The 21,647-nt window shown below is 59.1% G+C and overlaps 1 protein-coding gene and 1 non-coding gene across 11 annotated transcripts; one reads left to right on the forward strand and one right to left on the reverse strand.

Moving 5' to 3' along the window:
• The first annotated feature begins 13 nt into the window (after positions 1-13).
• RNF41 (ring finger protein 41) lies at positions 14-21,531 on the forward strand. Of its 10 annotated transcripts, XM_074565219.1 has the most exons (13): positions 14-144; positions 2,351-2,531; positions 3,084-3,260; positions 3,411-5,814; positions 7,879-8,109; positions 9,012-9,208; positions 9,993-10,150; positions 10,613-11,619; positions 12,678-12,790; positions 16,592-16,863; positions 17,706-17,841; positions 18,708-18,811; positions 19,322-21,530. In XM_074565219.1, exons 9-13 carry the CDS (start codon positions 12,701-12,703, stop codon positions 19,671-19,673), a joined length of 954 nt encoding a protein of 317 aa, XP_074421320.1. In that variant the 5' UTR covers positions 14-144; positions 2,351-2,531; positions 3,084-3,260; positions 3,411-5,814; positions 7,879-8,109; positions 9,012-9,208; positions 9,993-10,150; positions 10,613-11,619; positions 12,678-12,700; the 3' UTR covers positions 19,674-21,530. The 10 variants fall into 10 exon arrangements, with proteins under 10 accessions (XP_074421320.1, XP_074421321.1, XP_074421325.1 ...); XM_074565220.1 differs by lacking the exons at positions 9,993-10,150; positions 10,613-11,619; XM_074565224.1 differs by lacking the exons at positions 9,012-9,208; positions 9,993-10,150; positions 10,613-11,619.
• TRNAS-CGA (transfer RNA serine (anticodon CGA)) lies at positions 21,304-21,385 on the reverse strand. Its single transcript has one exon. It is a non-coding gene; the product is annotated as a tRNA-Ser (tRNA).
• Positions 21,532-21,647: the final 116 nt, after the last annotated feature.

Consider the following 21,647-nt stretch of genomic DNA (forward strand, 5'->3'; position numbering starts at 1 on the left):
CCAGAGCGTCGCTTCCGGAGGGGCGGGAGCTTCCGGCGGGGCGGGGGTTGCGTAGCAGCGCGGCGGGGCCGGGTGGGGGGAGGCGGTGGAGGCCGCGGCCGCCTCTCAGCGTCCCGGAGCCGGCCCGGTCCCGGGCGGCGGGCGGTACGTGGGGCCGGGGTGGTTCGGGGGCGGGTGGGGGCGAAGGAGCGCCGGGGCTCGACGGGCGGAGGGCAGGATGGTGCCCGGGGTCGGGGGAGGCCCCGGGGCGGCCTTAGGGGGTCCCGAGGTGGGTGATGCGGCCCCGTGAGGGGCTTGCTGGGGGGGCGCGCTCCGTGGTTCCCCCCCCTCAGGTTCTCGGGAAGGGCCTTGAGGGCCGCTGCGGGCCGGGGCTCGGGGAAACGGGGCCGGACTGGTCGGAGCCCGGTGCTCCGGGGGTGCGGGGGTGGAGGCCGGGCCCGGCCGGGGCAGGGCCGCGGAGGTGGGGAGGGGAGCTGCCGGGGCCGGGGGAGCACGGCTTTGGGGGCCGACATGAAACCCCCCCCACCCCGAGGCCGTGGGGGAAGCGATGGGGAGGAACAGGCTCGGGCGGGGGGGACACGGCCGGGTACGGCCCCGGCGCTGCGGGGTCTTTGTGCCGGCGGAGCCTGGCTGAGCGGCGGCCTAGGGGAGAATCGCTTGGCTTCGGCCTCCGGTAAGGTGTCCGGTGTGTCCCTCCCACCCGCGTGTTGTGTCCCCCCCCACCGTGTCCCGAGTGGGCTCCGAGGCGCTGGCAGCGCTCGCCCTGCCTGCTGCTAAACTGTGGCCAAAAAGGTGGAGTGAAAAGCCACCCCGCCGCGGCCTGCGAAGGGGCTGGTTCCACCTGATGATGCAGCGCGGTGAATCCGCCTGGACTTCACCCGCGACTCTTCTTCTGGCAGCTTTTAAAGCAAAGGCTTTAACTGGGCTGAAAGTTGCTCCGACGACAGGTTATTCGCCGCCTCTGGGCGCTGCCGGGGTGCGGTGAGGAGTCGGGGTGCGGGGAAACCCCCCCCACCCTGCACCGCCGCAGCCAGGGAAGGAGAGTGCCCGGCACAAAGGAATGTGGGGAACACGCAACTTCCCCGTTCCTGACCTTCAGAGCGCATCGCCCGGCTGCCGGGGAGGGGAGGAAGCAGAGGGAAGTCGGTAATTAAATGGGATAAGGCTTTATTTACGGCGAGGTTTCACAAAGACGCCGTGTGCTGCTGCGCGTCTGGCTGCGAGCACCGGAGCTCGGCGGCAGCTCGCTTTCAGGAAGGGCCTTAGTCTTTATTAATACAGTTTTAAGTGATAAATGTAGAAAGTCTCCAAAAACGCAACAGTGTCAGATAAACTTTTTTTGGTTATAACAACAAAGCTGCTTGTGGCGGCTTCGGGGGCCGGGGTGTCATCGCGCCCAGTTCAGGGTGGCGGTGACATCCAGGGTGTTTGTGAGCTGGTTTTATCCTTGTTGCCGAGACCAGCAGATAAAACCAAAGCGTTTTTTTTTTGCGATTCAGGCTTCCCTGCTGTCAATTTTTGCAACGCTAGAGCGAGCAGAGGAGTTGCGAGAAAAACTTGGATTTGTGTCAGAAGATCTTAAGGTGGCATTTGGGGAAACTATTTTTAGCAGGATTGCGTAACTTTAAAAGCTGAGACTTTACCTACTGGGCAAATGTTTCTTTCCTTGCGATCCTGCTGGGAACACCTCTCATCCTGGGTGGGGGGGGGGGGGCGGGTTTGAGGCGAGCGAAGTTCTGGGCGAGGGCCAGAATTTCCGAAGCAAAGTGCCGCGGGGAGGCAACCGATGTCTCGATGAGGGGTTCGGTCGTGTTCAGCCTGTCGGGGGAGGCTGGGACACGTAAGGGCTCTCCCAGACTGGCTGGGGGCTCCAGAGAGACCCTTATTCTTCCCATTTAAATTAAAAAAAAAAAAAACCAAAACAAAAAAACCCACCAAAATCCAAAAGGCAAGGCAGAATAACTTTTTATGCGGTTGGAAAGCAACATAAGGAGCGGTCTGAGGTGCGGTGGTGGTTCTCTGTTATTGGGACCGGTTTGGGACCCTTGTCCCCAGGGGAGTGTGTATCGGCATCGGAGGCGCACAGGGCCCGCGTTGCAGGCACTCGGTGGTTTCTGCACAGTTCATTTGGCTTTTTAGGAGCGTTGCAAAGGCTCTTTGGGAAATGTAGAGTTCTCTTGAGTGGGGCTGAAGGCCTGGGATTGTGTGTGGAGGCCGAGAGGCGTCTTCATCTGGGCCCTGAGAGGGGGTGGAGGGCTGGGCACAACCTTCCACCTCGGTTTTTACCATGCTCACCTTTCCTTCCTGTTTTTTTTTTGTTGTTTTTTTTTTTTTTCTCCCCTGTGACTAGATCTGTCCTGTCTGACCTTATGACTCCTGCATGGCAGCGGCCCCTGGCCCTCGAAGAACGACATTTTAAACTGTAGAAGAGGAAGGGGAAAAGATGGGCCATTGGGAGCGTCTCCCTGAAAAGAGTAAACCCAGCCCAGCCCTGCCTCTTTGCTACTTAGGGAGGAATTCTGCCGCGGAAGGTAAATCAAATACCTCTCAGAACTTTCTCCGTCTGTGCACGGGGGATGAGTTTTAAGTCCTTCCTCCACACACGTGGAGCCTCCGACACGTGAGCGGTTAGCGTTACATTAGCAGTTTTATGGGGTGTTGCTTTATATGCGCTCTCAGCGCTTTCAGTTGGCTCCTGCCGCTAACTTTGAAGTCGTATTTATCTGAAAACTTTGGTTTTGCTCTGCTAACAAGAAAGATCTCCGTATGTCTTGACAGTCCCCGCCGTCGCAGCTGACAGTGCTGTTTTCCCAGCTCCTAGCTGCCTGATCTCTCCCCCGGCAGATTTTCCCAGATCACGGTTTAGAGATCGCAGCCTGCTGTTCACGGGTCTGTGCAGGTTCACAGCGAAGGACGCCGCTCTTGTTCTAAAGCCGTTAGAGAACCTTCATTGTAAATTAATGTCTACAGGGAAATAGCAAGATCTTCCTTAAATTTCAGAGGTTTAAAATAAGTCCTGCCAAACTGGCTTAAAAACTGCCCCTGCCTGATTTCTGTATCTCTTCTTTCACTTGGTGCTCTAGAAGGGCAGACACTGGAATTCCCAGAGCGCTCTTGAAAGAGCGAGGTTCCCTGTGACTTGTAGGGAAAGCGCTTTGTTAACAAAACCCTCTGAGGAATCCGGAGTTCTGGAAAGGCATCCTAAAAGGCTGTGGAGACAGCTGGAGGCGATGCAGAGCGAACTTCAAACGGAGCTAAAGGTAAAAGCGAGCTGTGGGTTGCGCTGCTCAGCGCTCTCTGCCCGCGTCTTCTCGCTGCTCCGGCAGCTTGGGGACCGGCCAACTGCCGGGGCTGCGCAGCTTGTGTGGGCTCCTCGCGGCAGAAAACAGGAAACGCTTCTTATTGAATAGGATCCGTGCCGCTCTGCTGCGAGGATGGGATTATTCACCCGGTCTAAAGAGATCCCTCGCATCCAAGTGCCCTAGGCTGAAGGTAAAAAAGCTGTTTGGTCTTAGAATCGTAGAATGGTTTGCGTTAGAAGGGATGTTAAAGATCATCTAGTTCCAGCCCCCCTGCCGTGGGCAGGGACACCTCGCACTAGACCAGGTTGCTCAGAGCCCCGTCCAGCCTAGAATTGGTGCCGAAACCCGGGAACAAACCAGGGACCTTTAGTCTTCTTGTGTTACGATTTCCATGCGGCAGCTGCTCTGGGCTTGGACAACGCTGGTGCCGATAGTCGAAGGTGGGTCTAACCGGGAATGTGGAGATTTGGCCGGGCGGCTGTTCTGCCCCGGGCTCCTGGAATCCTCCCCTCCGCTGGGAGGAGCCGGGACCTGCCCCTGCTCTCGGTGCTGCCTCAAGGAACTTCCCAAAGATATTTTTTTTTTTTTTTTTTGCTTTCCTTTCTCGAGGTGGCTGATTTTCCCCGGCAGGCTCTTCTGCCTCCAGCCTCTTTCACTTAAATCCTTTCAACTCATTACAAGCACAGAAAACGGGATGAGTTTGTTGGGTCCCAGCCGGCAGAGGCTGCAGGTTGGTTGTGCTTTTTTGGTACCGGTGGCGTTGTTTTGTGTCGTGGGGTTTGGAGGTGCTGCCGGCATTAGGCACGATGCCTGGAGGTGTTCCCGGGACTATCGGCCGGGTTTAGGCATCCCAAAGAGCGTCCCGGAATAAGGGACGGCCCTGCTGGGTGGCAGAGCCCTCGCGCCTGACTCCGCAGGGGTTAAGCAATAGGAGCTCTTCAAGGTGTTTGTCCTTCCACCAGCTCCCGAAACAGGATCTTGAACATGGGTAGGGCCTCGCGATTGATGTGTTTTCCTCCTATTATACAGCCGAGAGCGATTGTTTAACCCCGCTTTCCTTTTGATCTCGTTTGCCTGTGTGTACTCGGGCAAAAACTTCCTTTGACTTGTGAAAGGCTTTTTAGAAAAAGGGATTTTATTTTTTTTTTAAATATCTTTTTCCTTTCTGGACGTGGGCTAATGTCAAACAGAAGATCAACACTGGAGGAAAAAAAAATCTTTATGGAAAGAGCTGTTAGATTTGTACTCCCAGTGCTTTTGGCTTTTAATTAGAAAATAACGAGTAATACTTTTATGTGTTTTGCCCGTGGCCTCTTGAATCGAAATCGCGTGTACTAAAACTTCGTGGATTACAGTCAGTCGGTCCTGAAGTCTCTGCTAACTGGTTAAAACACTTGGAAGAAACTTCTCCACCCAAGAAAAGTTTTAGGCCTGGGGGATATCAATTATTTCAGGTACGGGAGGGACGGCAGTGAGCAGGCGGAGTCCAGCGGGGTTTGCTCCTGCTGGAAAAAAACCCCAGTTCAGAGAAGGAATGAACGAACTCGTGTCACCAAGTTCCAAAACAAGTACATCAGCTCAACGATTATGTCGAGGCGGGTGGTAACCCTTTGAAGGATTAGTAAGCAAGAATCAAGATAGCAGTTAGTGGCGGGTAAATCAGTCCAACCCGGCCCCTTGGTGGAGTTGTTCTCTTTGAGCCTGGAGCGCGGCTCCACTGGGGCACCAGTACAGACTGGGGGACGTGTGGAATTTACCAAGTCGTGGGGCGGAACGGTCTCGCGGAGCACGAGGGTTTGCCGGGCTCTTCCTTGAAACTGTTGGGATTGATTTGCTGGCTCTTCCTGCGAGTGGAGCATAAATTGCTTTAAATTACTGTCTGCTTCCTGGGTATGAGCAACAGCAATTAGAGGCCCCGTAGATTCACGCTGGAGAGGAGGGAACGAGTCACGTTTCAGCTGAGGCCGATCAATTTTTTTGGTGGGGAGGGAGCTCTGCTGCTCCTGGTGTCATTAGTGGGATGGTTAATTAGGCACATGCCAAACAGCTGGTGGTGTGCGTGCAGGCAGAACTGGTTTGTTGTATCTGCTGCTTTTCACCAGTTATTCTTGACGGAGAAGCCGGAGTCGAGCCGGTGAAGCGACTGTCCTGGCTGCAGACCGGCACCGTCCTCTGCACCAGCGGGTTTTTAAGCTTGTGGCCCGTAAATGTCTCAAACGCATGCTGAGATTCCTGGGAAAACCACTGAATCATGCAGGCTCATTCCACGCACAAGCCAGATGCCAAGAAAATGGGAAGGAGCAAAGGAAAGGGCAGAGCGATGCTGCAGATCTGATCCTGTGGCTGCCGAGGTGCTTCTCCGGAGCTTGCTGGTAGCGCCGAGCCCGGGATCGCCTGTGCCGGGTGGACTCTGGACCCTGCTCCGTTTCGGTGTTGGAAATCAGCCCCGCTCCGTCGAGCAGCGCGTAACACAAGTGGGCGCAGGCTGTAATTTCGTACCAGAAAAGTCAAGGTAATGATCGGAAAGACAGGGAAGGTCTGACACGGGTCAAGGCTATGAATGTGGCTGCTTGGAAGGGTCTGGCCAGCTCTGTGGGGCTCGGCGGAGCTGCCAAAGCCAATCTGGAAACTGAGCGTTTGTTCTCCTCGCTGCCTTCGCGTTTCCGTAGCGCACGGCCCATCTAACTCCCACCCGCGCGCCTTGCTGGGCCCACAGCCCTGGCCAGAGGAGCCGTGGGGGATTCAGCAGCCAGACCCGTGCTGCTGGCGTTTCCCTTCCAAAGGGGCTACGGGATGTACGTTGTGCCGCCTCTTCGTTGCCGTTAGATCCCGATGGGGGGGGCCTGTGTCCGAGCAGAGAGCTGGGAGTTCCAGATTAGGGCAAAGTTTGGATTTGTGCTCAGCCTGGGTGCCAGCCATTCCCCGCTTCGGTTCCCTGCCAGCCCGAGCGGCGCAGGGAGGTGGCTCCGGCCAGGAATGCCCAGCGCACCCTGGGCTTCTTTCTGTCCCCCTGTACCGCCTGGCTTAGAAACTGGGTCGCTGGACAACTAGGTCAGGCAGAGGGACTCTTAGCCAGCTTTAGATTATACTGCGTGTTTGGATTCCATATTGTTCTTGTTAATCTTCAGTTTCAGACCGCTTTTCCTGTCTTGTGTGACGCTGGGGGCTGTCGTGGTGGCCAAGGGGTCCCTGATGCCCTGCGGCTGCCGGGTGGCTTTAACCTGGAGCCGGGTGGCCGTGCGCTGGGCACTCATCTCAAGTATGTGGCTTGCGGGGGCCCAGCGGGTTCGTCGCAGCTGCTGACCGCGCCGTGCTCTAAAACACACAGCCTGCAGCTGCCGGGGGTGTCGTGAGCCGCGGTGAGGGCAGGCCAGTAGTCACCCGGGCTTGGCAACCTGCCCCCGGCCAGCTGGGCTGCGCTGGCTGGGTCGCTCGCAGGAGAGGGATGGACCGTCGCGGCTTCGCACGCTGTCGCTGGGCTGGTGAAACCTCTCCCGCCGCACGGGAACAGGCTGTTGTCACCGGAGCCGGCCCTGGCTGCTGACGTGAGGGTTTCCTGTGAAACCTCCATTGTGTCAGGTCAGGAGCTGCTTTAAAGCTGCAAGGCACAGGCACAGCTTCAACACCGATGACTCCTCCGTCTTCAATCTGCTTGTCAGGCCAGGGATCCGGCTGAGCCAGAGCCCTTTTGCCTGCGTCCCGGTGCCAGCCATGATCCTGCCGAGCAGCCTCCTCGCCCGGGCTGGGGATGGAACCCAGCAGATGCCTTCAGCCGAGCGTCAGCCCCTGCGCTCCCTCCGGACAGCCACGGGGCCGCTCCTGCCGTGCGACCCTGTCCCGGTGACTGGCTGTCCCCAGCCTTCCGCTGGCAGCGGCTCTCCTTGGTGTCACCTGGGCTCCGAGACCGTCTGAAATGGATGCAGATCCTGGGCGCTGGGAGCCAGTTGCTGCAAAATTTTGACTTCTTTAAGCCTCTGGGTCACTTCTTCCCCCCCCCCCCGGCCCCGCTACCTGGAAACTTTCCAGCGGCAGCGAGACTGCTTCAGAAACCGTGCGGGCCCCCCCACCCCGCGATGGTCTGTATTTACTCACAGCGGGGAAACCGAGACAAAAAAGCCGGGTGCCCCAGAACACACACAGTGCAAACCAGTGAGAAGATCGCTGGTGTCCTGGCTCCCATGCTGGGCTTTAACTGCTGCAGAACAGCCCCTCTTGCATCCATATGTTGTTTTCTCTCCTTTTCCTCCCTTCCCCCCTGCTTTCTGGTTTTAATTCTATTTCTTTTGGCTCACAAAGATGATGAAATTAGGAAAGATTATTAAAAACACCATTGCTCGCAGAACAGGTTTCTTCCGAGCGATCCCAGCTGCAAAGCGGCTCTGGTATCTGTTGGCAACACTTACGTTGGAAATAATGAGAAAATGGTGTCTTTTTTTTTTTTTTTTTCCCTGAGAACCAGGGAAGGCCTGACGCTGGAGACTTCCAGTGCAGGCTAATTAAGTTTGATTAGTTTTGTTTGTTTGTTTTTAATTTTTTTTTTTTAAGGGATTCTGTCTGGTCTGCTGTGTTTCCACAGAAGGGATGGGTTTCCCTAGTGAACTGGCACCAGATGCTGGCTCAGAAGAGGGGCTGGCTGCGTGAGCCGCCCTAAGAGGGGGGCAGGCAGCGGAGCGGGCAGATGCTGCCGGTGGCTGGTGGCCCCGAGGAGGAGCTGGACACCTCTGCGTCTGAACGCAGTGCCCTGGAGTGGTCGCTACTCGTCGTCTGGCCCTTGGCTTTACTGACCGTCGTGCTCTGATTTTTCCAGGTGTGTTTTTTTTTTTTTGCCGTGCGTTTAGTGGGTAGGTGCTGGCTCCGCTCCCGCCATCGCCTTGTTCTTGCTTTTGTCACTCATTGCTTGCCTTGGACCAGGGTGGTTTATCTCCTGAGCTCTTAGTGTGAGGGCAGAGTCGTCCCTGGCCCGCTTGGCACCGCCGTGCAGGTCCAGGGAAGGTCGGGGCCTCTCCAGCCTTCTCAGGCTCTGCCTGGCCGGGGGCCCAGGGGGTTTTGTAGCCAGCACATGGTTTACCTGGGTGAAACTCCTTCCCTTCCAGTGCTGTTGTCTGTCTCCGCTGGTCCTTGCTCGCGTTGCTCATACTCGTACTCATCAGCTCCTGGGGGTGAGTCAGTGTCTCCCGACAGCCCGGCACGCTGTTGGCGTGGTGCAGGTGGAGGTGTCTGCTCCTGCCCTGCGTCCTGCGGCCACCAGCGCTAGTAAGATCTCGGGGAAGATGCCGCTTTCCCAGCAGAGCTGTCTGTGGCCAGGCCCTCGCCAGGGAGCCTTGCCCAGGTGTGCTGGCAGCCTTGGAAGAGCTGTTGAGGGAGGAGAGCGGGCTGTGGGGGTGGAAGTACAACCCTGCGAGCTCCAGATGAGTCAGCCCCCTGTGCCGGCGGAGCGGAGAGTTTCTCCGGAGCCTGGTAGATGCTGGCTTGTTCCACAGACTGCGCCTGGAGCGGTCGACCAGGCAGAAAGCTTGGCTCAGCCGGAGCGTCTGGGATCCAGCGGCTCGAACATATTGTGGCAAAAAGGAGGGAACATGTGAACATGTGCTTTGGGGGCTGTGGAACAAATCCAGGGGCTCCCATCCATGCAGACTTTTTTTTTTTTTGTTATCAAGGAGGAGGGGGAGCTTTTTTTTTTTAAGCCTTTAATTTTCCTTTTGTCAACAGAAGAAATTTTCTTAGCAATTGAATTTTCCTCTGTGGGCAGGAAGAGTTAGTTATGGTGCTGCAAGACAGCACAGTATCACCACGGAAAACTTATCTGTGTGGTTGCTGCTGACGCGAAGGACAGGCAGATACGCTTCGGGTCAGAGGAGCCCCAGCCCTGCACGCTGTGATCCGGGGCTGCTGTTTGAAGGGTGGAGGTAAGCTCATGCCAGACAACCAAACGAAGCCCCTTTTTGCCCAAGATTTGGAGCAAAACCGCAACGCTTTGCCTATGTAGGAATGAATGTCCTCTTGCCAGAGCAGGAGCTGATGGTGACGATCTGCCTCAGCTTCTAGATGTCGTATTTGCCTCTTTTGGGGTTTTTTGGGGAGGAGGGAAGAGCGGCACGAGTTGGGGCTCAAGACGAGATGCTGCCCCTCGGTAGCAATGGGGAGCTGGGGGATGCGCCAGGCTCGGGGCTGTGCTGGCCGCGGGGCTGCTCTAACCAGCGGGGGAGCGAGACACCTCCTTCCTCTTTCCTCTCCTCTACTTCCCCAAGGGCTTGTTAGGAACCTTTGTCTGGGCTGGTGGATGCTGAGGAGGCTTTGGGTAAGTGTAGGAATGTCAAAGTGCTTTTGACTTGTTAATTACTGATCCTCTCTGATACCATCAAGCCCTTGTTGCTATGTAGATCTCTTCTGTGTTGAGCAGCGTGCAGGCACCCGAAGTCCCCAGGCCAAGAAGATGACAATCTACAAAGACAAGGCAGGAGCGTGATGAGGAGGGAAGCGGAGGGAAGGAGGGGGAAAAGTGACTTATCCCAGCTTTTCTCTGTAATTTGGGCCAAAGCCCAGTTCTGTGACTGGCCTCTGGTCTGTGCCAGCTGCCCCCTCTCCCTGCCCAGCCTTGGGGAGGCTGATGGTCCTGGGGTCGAGAAGCCGTGCGTATTTGGAGAGGACAGGATTGGGAAGGTCGTTCGCTTAAATCAAGTATAATCACAGGTGGCAGTTGCTGTTTACTGCGGGAGCAATTTCCTGTTGGTTCGTCTGGGTTCCTGCTCAGCCTTCGCTCCCCTGTGTCGTGTCCTGCCCGTGTTGCAGATGGTTTGGCTCGACATCACCCTGGTACCCGGGTGCCTCTGCGAGCCCTTCCAGGAAAGGTATTTTTCTAAGCTCTTTGTGCTCTGGTTCAGCACACGAAGGATCCCCCGCAGCCCGCGAATCATTGCTCTTGCTGAGTAGCACTGCGCAAGTAGGGCTTGGCTCGTATGAGCTACGCGATACCTCCTTTGGGGCAATCCTGCAGGTTGCTGAGCCCAGGGAGGAATGAGCGTGTCCAGTATCCCGCGGGGCCAGGTCGGTAATTCACCCCCGGACCTCGCAGGAGGCAGGTGGGGTTGCCAGGCCCGTCTCGAGCATTCGCAGATGCTGTCAGCTCCCCTGTTTTCACGCTAGCAGCAGGGCGCTCCTCACTTCAGCGTGCTGGCAGAGCCCCGCGGCCCATCTCTGGCAGAAGCGGGGAACAGCTGGGTTGAGGAACGAGAAGAATTCGGAGACGCTCAAACTCGTGCAGGTGCTAAAATCTTTCTGGAGGAAGTTTTGATGTGGCTTCTGTTTGGCAGATGGCGAGGCTGGCTCTCCGCGCTCGTGTTTTGCCCTCCGCTCGGCTCTTTCCTGAGGGAATGTGAAGACGTTTAGGGTCTTGCCCAGGATTATGTTGGAATTTGGAAGCTTGGAAGCAAAAGACAAAGCCGAGTTGCTGGGGGATGTGATTCTGGAGGTGCCCAGCGCGGTCCCACTTCGATCCCCGAGTGCCTGCGCAGGAGCGGGTGCTGCGTCTCCCAGCAGAAGGGGTGGGCAGGCTCTTCACGCAGCTGCTTCGCGCATCCAGAGACAACGTTGGGACGCTGGGGCAGGAGCTGGTGCCCAAGCACTGACCGAGGGAGAAAGTCGGAGCGCTCCCGGCTGCGAAGTGAAGCGTTTCAGAATGGCGGGCGGCCGCATGGGTGCTGGCAGCCACCAGCTGTTGGTGCTGCGTCCTCCACATCTGCGTCTGCCCTTCCGGGTGGTTTGAACCCAATGTAAATGTGTCGGAGGTGCTGAGACTTGCAGCGTGAGCGGCTCACAGAGGGATGGGAAGGAATTTGGGTCCCTTCCCAGTGGAGGAGAGCAGCATCTGTCTAAAGGCGTGGGAAGGTTTAAGAGCAGCCGATGCTGGTTGCTCTGAGATCCGTTCTCCCTCCCGCCTGCAGCCGTTAATCTTGTTATCTGAATTGCAAACTCTGACACAGGGACTTTCCCCACCCCGGCCTCCGTCAGAGGAGTCTGTTGTCTGTGCCTGCTCTGTGGAAGCAAAGAACCCATCCACACGTGGAGCTGATTTATCGGCTGATTTTCCCGGTGTCCAGCGAGTTGATTAAAGTCCCTCCTTGCTGCCCTTTGCCTTGGGGAGGGTCCCGAGGGCCAACCCTGAAGCGGTGGCGTTACCTACAGCTTCCCTTTCTGCCCATCCGGCACCTTCTCTCCTCCCTTGCTGCTCTGGCTGAGCAGCCGCGGTGGTTTCCACGACCAGCTCTGCTGGGTCTGTCTGGAACCGGAGCCCTTCCAGCTGCGAAGGGCTGGCTGGGAGGTACGTGGCATTGTGCGGGAGCTCGTTGCCGCTGGCCGGGGCTTGGTGGCCACATCTGGTTGTGAAGCAGCAGGAGGGCAAGTTCCTACCTGCCCTCCAGAGCAGGTGGATGCTGCTGGAGGTTGCACAGCTGGAAGCGCTGCCACGCTGCAGTCTCCTCGCCATGCCGATGGTGGGTTCAGAGCCTCAGGTGGCGTCCACGTGCCCTCAGGCACCTCCCGGCTCCTGTTTGCCTTTGGGGTTGGGGACTCCTTTATCTGGAGTCAACGTGCAGTGTGAACCCGTACGGCCGTGGCGGTTTGTCGCCGGCTTTGATGTTGGTGAGAATGGGAGAGGAGGAACTGGCTCTTGAGGGACAAACCGCAGAGGAACTGGTAACTGCCGGGGTGTCGGGGCAGAGCTCGAGGTCGGCCTCTGGCAGAGAGCGTAAGAAATTGGTGAACGGCGTTACCCGCAAATAAGTGTCTCTGTTTTGCATCTGCTTGGCCGAGTGGGAAAGCTGCTGGAGATGGCAGCAGGGGACAATACGGGCAGCAGGCAGGTGGGGTGCCAGGAGCCAGCGGGGCCGATGTCCCCGGGGAAGGAGCTGGTTCCTCCGCAGCCGGTGTGGTGGGGCTGGGGGGGGTCTGGCCGCACCCAGGAGGGGTCCCCAGCACCCATCCCGTTGCTCAGCCCACAGGACTGGGCTCAGGCGTTAGAGGTGCCCCTGTGCCGTCCTCTCCTCTACAAACCAAACAGGAGGGTGCAAAAACAGCTCCGGCAACCAGCAAGTAGAACAATTGCAGCGGGATTAGTAGTAACGTGTGGGAGAGAAGCGATGCCAGCAGCGTGGCAAAACGGAGGAGCAGTTCAGGGCTGCCAACGCTTCCCCCTGCCCCTTCCTCCGTACGGTGCCCGGCCGTGAGCTCCAGCCGGGCCCGGGGCCACCGCAGCTGGTCGCACTGGGAGGAGGGAGCAGGGATTTGGGAACGGGGATGCTGTGAGGGTTGGGACCTGCTCTGGCCGGACACCACAGGACGCTCAGCTGCTCCTAACTGCTCCGCTTTTTCCCTCCGCAGGGTTCTGGCATCGGTGATGAGCAATGGGGTATGATGTAGCACGTTTTCAGGGGGATGTTGATGAAGACCTTATATGCCCCATCTGCAGCGGGGTCCTGGAGGAGCCGGTTCAGGTAGGTTTCTGGCTGAGCACTGACTGTGGCTACTGAAAGCCTCCGATCGCAGCTGCAGGCTTCTAGATGTCTCGATCAGATGGAGGGCGTCGCACACAGCGTGTGCGTTAGGTGAGCTCGATGGAGTCTTAACTTTCCTACTAATGGTTTAAGGCAACAGCACGGGTAAGGAGGCAGCACCAGGGATAAAACTCTGCGGTTGTGTGAGTTCTGGGGGAAATGAACTCAAGGTCTGGGTTTGGGTGACATCCTGGGGTCAGCAAGGAGGCAGGAGGAAGGGATAAGCTTGTGTTGGGACAGGTTTCCCTCACTTTTTCATTCCTCACTCCCTCCTTAACTCTTTCTACCAAAACTCAATGCAAAAGCAAAGCTCGAAGTGAAGCCGGTGACCTTGTCCCAAGGCAGAGATGGCAGCAGCTCTGCTAAAGAATGCTAAAATCCGTCCCTTGCTTATGGCTTCATGCTTGGTTGACCCTCTCTGCTTCCCTGCACACATGCCACAGACCTGATCTGTTCTACTTGCTGCTGGGAGCCTGGCTCGGCTCCTGCTCCTCTCCCGCCACCGGCCATGGCTCGGGGGACGGACGGACACAGCCCTGGCACCAGCGCGCTGCTCTGCCCGGGCCCGGCACAGCGGGTGCTTTGAATCACAGAATGGTAGGGTGGGAAGGGCCCTCTGGAGATCATCTCCTCCAACCCCCGGCCAGAGCAGGGTCACCCACAGCAGGTGGCACAGGAACGCGTCCAGGCGGGTTTGGGATGTCTCCAGAGACGGAGACTCCACCACCTCTCTGGGCAGCCTCTGCCAGGGCTCTGCCACCCTCAGGGTAAAGAAGTTCTTCCTCATGTTGAGGTGGAACTTCCCATGCTCAAGTTTGTGCCCGTTACCTCTTGTCCTGTCGCCGGGCACCACTGAGAAGAGCCTGGCCCCATCCTGCTGCCACCCCCCCTTTCAGTATTTAGAATAATAGAACTGTCAGGCTTGGAAAGGACCTTAAAGATGATCTAGTTCCAACCCCCCTACAACACGTCCCACTAGATTGGGTTGCTCAGAGCCCCGTCCAGCCTGGCCTTGAACACTTCCAGGGATGGGGCTTCCACCCCCTCTCTGGGCAACCTGGGCCAGGGGCTCACCGCCCTCATGGTGAAGAACTTCTTCCCAACGTCCAGTCTCAATCGACCCATCTCTAGTTTTAATCCATTCCCTCTAGTCCTACCGTTACCTGACATCCTAAAAAGTCCCTCCCCGCCTTTCTTGTGGGCCCCCCTGGGGACTGGTAGGACACTCTAAGGTCTCCTCGGAGCCGCCTTTTCTCCAGACTGAACAACCCCAACTCTCTCAGCCTGTCCCCATAGGAGAGGTGCTCCAGCCCTCTCATCATCCTCGCAGCCCTTCTCTGGACACGCTCCAGTACATCCATCTCTCTCGTAGTATAAGTGTTGATAAGATCCCCCCCTCAGTCGTCTTTTTTCCGGACTGAAGAGACCCAAATCCCTCAGCCTTTCTTCATCAGAGAGATGTTCCGTCCCCTCAGCATCTTGGTAGCCCTTGGTGGATCCTCTGCCTCGCTGTGGCTGCTTGGGGAGCAGGGTGTGCGGGGAGCTCCTGCTTCCCCACCTCCTTCCGCTTCCCGCCGCGCCGAAGGGCCGTTGGACGGGGCTTTCCTGTGAGCTCTGGGGTTATCGGCTCTTCCAGCGCAGCCTCCCTTCCCAGCCCTCCTCTGCCTCTCAGCGCTGGGGCTGGGAGGGCTGTGTTTGTCACTGTCCCGCCGAGCCCTGTGACTCCCGGGGGCGGGGGGTGGCGGGGGAAGTTAGTGGGGGCTTTTACAGCCCTCTCACCGCTGCTGGGCAGCATTGGAGCGGCGCAGGCTGAGCAGCGCTGGCTTCGACGTGGGGCTTTGTTCCCCTGGTCCCTGCCCCTTCTCTTCAGGGTCTCTTTGCCGCCGGAGGTTGGTTGTTCCTCCGCTGGCCGAGCTGCGGCCGCGTGCTGGGTAGCTCGGTACCCTCTGCCTAAATCCGGCTTCCTTTGAAATAAACCGGACTTAAAACTAAAAACTGGGCCAAGCGGAAGCATGCGCGTAATTATTGCGGTTTCATTGCTTGATAACGAAGCACGGCGCAAAAGCCGGTAAGCTGCCGGGCTGGGCATCCCCCAGAGCTGGGGCTCTGCGCCGCAGCCCACCCTGGGCCAGGGGGCTGGGCGGGGGGGTGTGTGTGTGCGCGCGGAACGGCAAACTGTGGTAGGTAAAATCCTGTGTTGGCACCTTCCAGCTTACACCCATCCGTTAAGTCAAACAAGCTTTGATTTTTCTTTTTTTTTCTTTTTTTTATTCTTTTTTTTTTTTTTTTAAAAAAGTCCATCAGCGCGTGACCGCAGCGGCAGGCCATCACACGAAACCGAGGGAAAGGTGTGGCTTTCTTAAGCAGGTTTATTTTAAATCGCCTTCGGAGGACGTGATACCCCAGCCTCCCTTGTCCCCAGGCTTTTGTCAAGGGTGTTTAAAGGATACCAGCTGGATACCAGCCCCCCTGCTCCCACCGGCCCCCCAGTAGCTGGAGCTGGGCCGAGGCCGTAGCTAGGCACGAGCCCTGCTCTCTGAGGAGCAAATTCCTGAGGGCTTTTCCCTCCTTCCTCCCTTCCCCCAAGGTCCCTCCGCCCGGTCGAAGCGGGGCCGCCTCCAGTGGTATCTCGGAGGGCTCAGGGCTGCGTTCAGCCCCAAGATTTCAAGATCTCAGCGGGGTCACGCGTGGGCTTGCGAGGATGAAGCGCCGCAGGGAGAGCGGAGGGTCGGCTTTGTGGAGAAGAGGGGAAAACCAAAGCCTGGGAGAGCGGGACTTGGGAAAAGGCAAGGAGTGGCTGTCCCTGTGCCGGAGCCCGGCATGTGCTGCCTTGTGCCACTGGCTCGGGGACGCTGGGCTGGTCGGCTCGAGCTGCGATGCCACAGGGGCCGCACCGAAGCTCCCGAGATGGAGCGTGGATGGGTGAGCCCCAATGGCAGCGCGTGTCCTGCGACCCTCGGCGGGTAGGAGGTGGCCTGCAAGGCACCGAGCGCTGGGGGAGCAGCTCGCGGATGAGACTTGGCCCCGAGTACGTCTGACCTTCCCCTAACTCTGCGGTTCTGCTCCGTGGAAGAAAGCTCAGTGTTGGATGGAGACCTGGCGCCCGTCCCGCTCCCCCTCCCCGATCCTAACGCTCTTTCCGCTGCAGCTTGAAGGCGAGAGCGGAGCCCAGCTGTGTAAATACAGTGAAGTAACGTTCTTATCTGCCCTGGAAAAATGTTTAAATTTAGCATCCCGACCCGTCTTGCCCCCTCAGCCCTTTCAGGAGGCAGCATGACCTGGGACGGAGCAGAGCTCTGCCCGCAGGGGTCCGTGCTGTCCCGGGGAGCCGATCCCTTGGCGGGACTCCACGATCCCTTTGTGGGACTCCACATGTCTGGGGGGGAAGAGAGCACCTTGGTGGGGGTGGGCACCCAAATTACAACCAGAGGGGAATGAAGGTGGGCACCTGCCTTTCCCAGGGAGGGGAGGGTGACTCTGCAGCAGGCTCTGGAAGGTGTCGTGCGTGGCTCTGGTCTTTCCAGGTCTGGCTTTTGGTGTCTCGTTCCCTTCTGTGGGCATCTTGTGGAACGGAGGTGCCTCTTCCCTTCGCCTTCCCTCCCCCGCGGCAGCACGTAGCTGCCCCGCGCCCCTCAAAGACTGAGAGCCTTTCTCTGGTCGAGGTCGTTCGCCACACGCAAGCCGGCCGACGCTTCCCTGCCAGGCACAAGTAACGCCTGGCTGTTCTCTGCCCCTCTGCAGGCTCCTCACTGCGAGCACGCCTTCTGCAATGCCTGCATCACCCAGTGGTTCTCCCAGCAGCAGACGTGCCCCGTGGACCGCAGCGTGGTGACCGTTGCCCACCTCCGCCCCGTCCCGCGGATCATGCGTAATATGCTCTCGAAGCTGCAGATCACTTGCGACAACGCTGTTTTCGGCTGTACGGCGGTCGTGCGACTCGACAACCTGATGTCTCACCTCAATGACTGCGAGCACAATCCAAAGCGCCCGGTGACTTGCGAGCAGGGCTGCGGGTGAGGATGGCCTTGGCGGGGCTCTGCCGCAGAGGGTGGGCAGAGCGGGGACCCCGGGCTCGGGGAAGGAAGCCCTGGCAGCCTTTTGCCGCCACGGCGCAGAGCTCTGGGGGTGGCAGGGCTTCGAAGGCCATGGTGCTGCAGAAAGGGCGGGGAAGGATTTTTAGTCCAACCCATTTCTTTTTAAGCTTGGTTCAAAGCCCCTGGCTCTTCGGCTCGTTGCTGGGGCTTGGGTATCAGTTGGCTGCTGGGAACGGGGTACTGAGGCCTTTGCGAATCCGCCCAGAGCCACTCCAGCCCCCTGGGACAAGCTCCAGCATGAGCTCTGCTCCCTCCTATGTGCTGCCGAGAGCCAGGAGCGGTGGGTGGCTGGTCTGGCCTCACTGCTCCCGGTGCCGATGTCCTTCCCACTCACGCGTTGTCAGCATCCAGCCGGGTGGTGACTGACCGGTGGCTTGGAGACTTATCGCATCTCCTGGGTGAAGTCAGAGGCTGGATCTGGCCCGTGGGCTGCCTGGTGCGGGCCCCGGTTCCCAGCCCCGCTCACTTTGGAGGAGGAAAATCCCCATCGTCGGCTGACCTGGCGGTGGTTTGTCCCCGGAGCTCTCCCCCAGACCGTTTGGCTTGGCCCTGAGACGCGGCAGGGAGCAGCCCTTCCTCCACCTCTGGGAGGTTACGGCGCTGGGCTTCCCGGGCCTCTCGGCAAGTCCCCCGAGGCTGGGTTTGTTCTGCAGACTGTTGGCGCGCCTGTGCCGAGTGCTCTGGTGTGTAACTTTCCCTAATGTGGGGCCTCCACCTTGTTTTTTTTTTTTGTTTTGTTTTTTTTTCGTAACGCTCCGCAGCTTGGAAATGCCCAAAGACGAGCTGCCAAACCACAACTGCATCAAGCATTTAAGGTCTGTGGTGCAGCAGCAGCAGACGAGAATCGCTGAGCTGGAGAAGACCTCGGCAGAGCACAAGCACCAGTTGGCCGAGCAGGTGGGTCCCCGGGTGCCAAGGGGCTGGCGGGGGTAACCCCGGCCGGCAGCGAGGAGCGGGCAGCCGTTTGCTCTGCCCACCCCCTGCCCCCCGCCCCAGGCAGGGCAGGGAGAAAAAAGGAAAAAAAAAAAAAAAACCAAAAAGAAACACAAAAAAACCCCAACCTTTATCTCATGGGTTGAGATAAAGAGGGTTTGATACAACAGTCACAAAGAGAAAAGAATAATAATGGTAAAAGAACATACAAAATTGTCATGCAACACCCGATGACGGGTTCCCCATCCCAAGCAGCAATCACAGATTCCTGCCCCCCGGCCAACCCCCGTTTATATGCTGGGAATGATGTCTGTGGGATTGGGATACGCCTTTGGCCGCTTTGTCCTGCCTGCGCTCCCTCTGAGCTTCTGGGGGCAGCTGAAAAAGTCCTCGACTTACTGTAAACGTCGCTCAGCAGCGACTAAACCGCCGCGCGCGTTACCAACGTTATTCTGATACTAAATCCAAAACACAGCGAGGGCCAGGGAAAACTGACAGCGGGACAAGCTGCCTCGCGGCAGGGTCCCTCCTGGGAAGGGTCAGTCCCTCCTGGGAAGGGTCAGTCCCTCCTGGGAAGGGTCAGTCCCGCCTGCCCGGACACCAAACACCAAAAAAAAAATAGCAGCTTTGTGGCCAAAGAGAGCGGCTGCCGAGCAGCCGGGGCTGCGGCGCCCTTGCGCGGCTCCGCCGTGCAGCCGCTGGGATGGTCGCTGAGCGGCTGGCAGGGGCCGTGTGTGTCCCCTGCCGTGGCGCCGGGGTCCGGCCGCGTGACGCACAGCCGCGGTGCCGACTCGCTCTTTGCAAACCCCGGGATGTGCCGGCTCTTGCAGAAACGGGACATTCAGTTGCTGAAGGCCTACATGCGCGCCATCCGCAGCGTCAACCCCAACCTGCAGAACCTGGAGGAGACCATCGAGTACAACGAGATCCTGGAGTAAGTGCCGGCTCTCGTGCCCATCGGGGAGGAGCTGGGCAGCCCCAGGCCGGGTGTCTGACAGCTTCGCCCACGGCTTTGCCAGGGGGTGAAGCGCCTTCCGAGGCGAAGGCACGGTTTGTGGGGAAAAAAAACGCTCCACAAAAGCAAGGAGGCGGTTGCGGGGCGTTCGGTGCTGGGGAGCGGCACGGGAGCCGCTTGCACAATGGGGTGGGAGCGTTTTTATTCTTCCACCTGCGTCCTGCTGCCGGATTCCTTCCTCCTCCTGAGAAAGGCCGGAGGAAGCAGCTTCGCGTCTTGCTCTTCCCCCCCCCCCCCCCCCCTCCTTTGCTCTGGGGAGGGAGTCGCAGGGCTGATGCCGCGGCCGGGTGCCGGCTGCGGGGTGGGGGGAACAGGGGAGGGGTCGGTGGGGGAGGGGAGGGTTTCCCTGGGAGCGGTTCGCCAATTTTAGTGGAAGCCACCGAAAAGGGCCAGCGCTGACCCCTTTGTCCCCCGTGTCTTTGTCACCAGGTGGGTGAACTCCCTGCAGCCGGCGCGGGTGACGCGGTGGGGGGGCATGATCTCCACGCCGGACGCGGTGCTGCAGGCCGTCATCAAACGCTCGCTGGTGGAGAGCGGCTGCCCCACGTCCATCATCAACGAGCTGATCGAAAACGCCCACGAGCGCAACTGGCCGCAGGGTCTGGCCACGCTGGAGACGCGGCAGATGAACCGGCGCTACTACGAGAACTATGTGGCCAAACGCATCCCCGGCAAACAGGCCGTGGTGGTGATGGCCTGCGAGAACCAGCACATGGGCGAGGACATGGTGCTAGAGCCGGGACTGGTGATGATATTTGCACACGGAGTGGAGGAAATCTAAGGACTGTTGGAAGAGAAACGCTTCGTGCTGACGAGGAAGAGGAGGGGGAAGGCGGAGACCCGGGGGGGAGCCGCTCAAAACTGCTGGCGTTCCCTGGGCGCCGCCACGGTTTTCTTAGGGCACCGTTCCCTCGAACTTCCCTCTTCCCAGCTGAAACGATTAAACGCCTCTGGTAAACACGACCCAAACCCTCGGCCCCGCGGCCGGCGCACGCTGCCGCCCCCGCCACGTTCGCCCCTTGCAGATCGGCTTCCCCCTTCCGTGTCTTTCGAGGAGAGAAGGAGCCACCGCTCCACACGTACTGCCAGACCCTCGGCCCCCCTTTCCCGGGAGCCGCTGCCTCTCCCGGCGCCCGTCCCCTGCTCCAGCCCAAGCCCAGGGACCCAGCTCGGCTCTCGCTGTGGACAGACCCCCCCACCCCCCCCATCCCGGCAGAATCCTCCCCAGCATTCCTCTCCCTCCCTGGATTTTCCGCCTCGCTCTCCGGCATCTCTTTGCCATCGTCTCCCCAAGACCTTGTCTCCCAGCGGGCGGCACCGGGCTCCGCTCCCCCCTCCACAGGCTGGGGAAGGGGCTGTCGGCATCGTCTCCCCCCCACCGCGGCCCCTCCTGACCCTGTGGCCAAACCAGCTGCCAACGAGCCCCCACTGCCACCGATGGGGGGGCTGGGCGCTGGGGACCCCCCCACCCCACGCCCCTCTCCCTGTGCATGCCTCCCCCCGGGAGAGGCCGGACGCCGTCCTGCTCCGTGTTTGCCGGTGTTTGGCTCCGCTTTCTCTGCTCCTCCTGGTGTTACTTTTCCAGACACTCATGATTGTGGTTCTGTATCTTTTTTTTTTTATTGTTGTTGGGTTTTGGTTTTTTTTTGTGTACTTTTGGGCCTTTTCTCGTTTTTATTTCCCCCCTTTTATTTTATTTTTGAAGTACCGTGGGCAGGCGCCTCGAGAGCCTGGTTGCGGGGAATTTAATTTATTTGCATTTTTTTTGTTTTGTTTTTGGTGTTTTTTTTTTTTTTTTTTTTTTTTTTTACAATCCTTTCCCCTGCGGTGCCCGCGCTGCGGCCGGCGGTGGGGGGGGGGCGGATTTCAGTGATCAATAAACAGTGTTTATTGCTTTATCGGTGTCTCGGGGGGGGGGGTCTGCGCCTGCTCCTGAGACCCCCTGCCGGAGATGGGGGACGGGGACAGGGACGGGGGGGTGACAAAGGAGCTCAGTCCCCTGAGAAAAATGAGGGGGTTTCAGGGGTCGTGTCCCCCCCCCGGTGGGGGCCGTGGGGTCCCTCCGGTCTCTTTGTGTGGCTGAGATGGAGCAACGCCATTCCCGGGCGCTGCCGCTGCAGCTCCTTCCGCACAGGGACCCTCCCCCGGAGGGACAGGGTGCCTGGGGGGCGGCTGGGGGTCCTGGGGGGGGGTTTGTCGCCTATACCCAGCTCTGCAGCCCCCCCAATGGTGGGGTACCCCAAAAAGACTCTCACACACACACGCCCCCAGAGCCCCGCCGTTAAAAGAGTGGGTACCGAGCGTGGGAGTCCCCCCCCCGCCCCGCGTGACCCACCCCGCGGCGGCCCCGGGAGTCCCCGCAAAATAAAAACGAAAATAAAAATAACAGACCAAAAAAAAAAGCGAAGTAGCGTCACGGACAGGATTCGAACCTGTGCGGGGAAACCCCATTGGATTTCGAGTCCAACGCCTTAACCACTCGGCCACCGTGACTCCCGCGCCAGGCTCCCCTGCGCTCCACCTAGACCCGGCTCCGCCGCCGCCCCGCCCCGCTCCCTCCGCCGCTCCCGGGCCCATCCCGGGGCTCCCCGCGACCCCCGCCGCTCCCTCTCGATCGCGGGGTGGGTATCGCCGAGCGCCCGGGGACTTGGCGGCGGTACCGAGCAGGCGGCGGGAGAAAGCGGCGCGGGGCGGGGCCGGCAGGGGGCGGTAGAGCGGGAGAAAGCGGGGCGGGGCCGGCAGGGGGCGGTAGAGC

The sequence above is a fragment of the Larus michahellis genome, chromosome 22, assembly GCF_964199755.1.
Source record: "Larus michahellis chromosome 22, bLarMic1.1, whole genome shotgun sequence".
NCBI lineage: Eukaryota > Metazoa > Chordata > Aves > Charadriiformes > Laridae > Larus > Larus michahellis.

Coding starts and splice junctions, on each gene's coding strand:
- RNF41 (XM_074565219.1), top strand. CDS start 12,701: ATGGGGTATGATGTAGCACGTTTTCAGGGGGATGTTGATGAAGACCTT. Junction 16,864..17,705: donor ACTTGCGAGCAGGGCTGCGG/GTGAGGATGGCC, acceptor AACGCTCCGCAG/CTTGGAAATGCCCAAAGACG. Junction 17,842..18,707: donor AGCACCAGTTGGCCGAGCAG/GTGGGTCCCCGG, acceptor CGGCTCTTGCAG/AAACGGGACATTCAGTTGCT.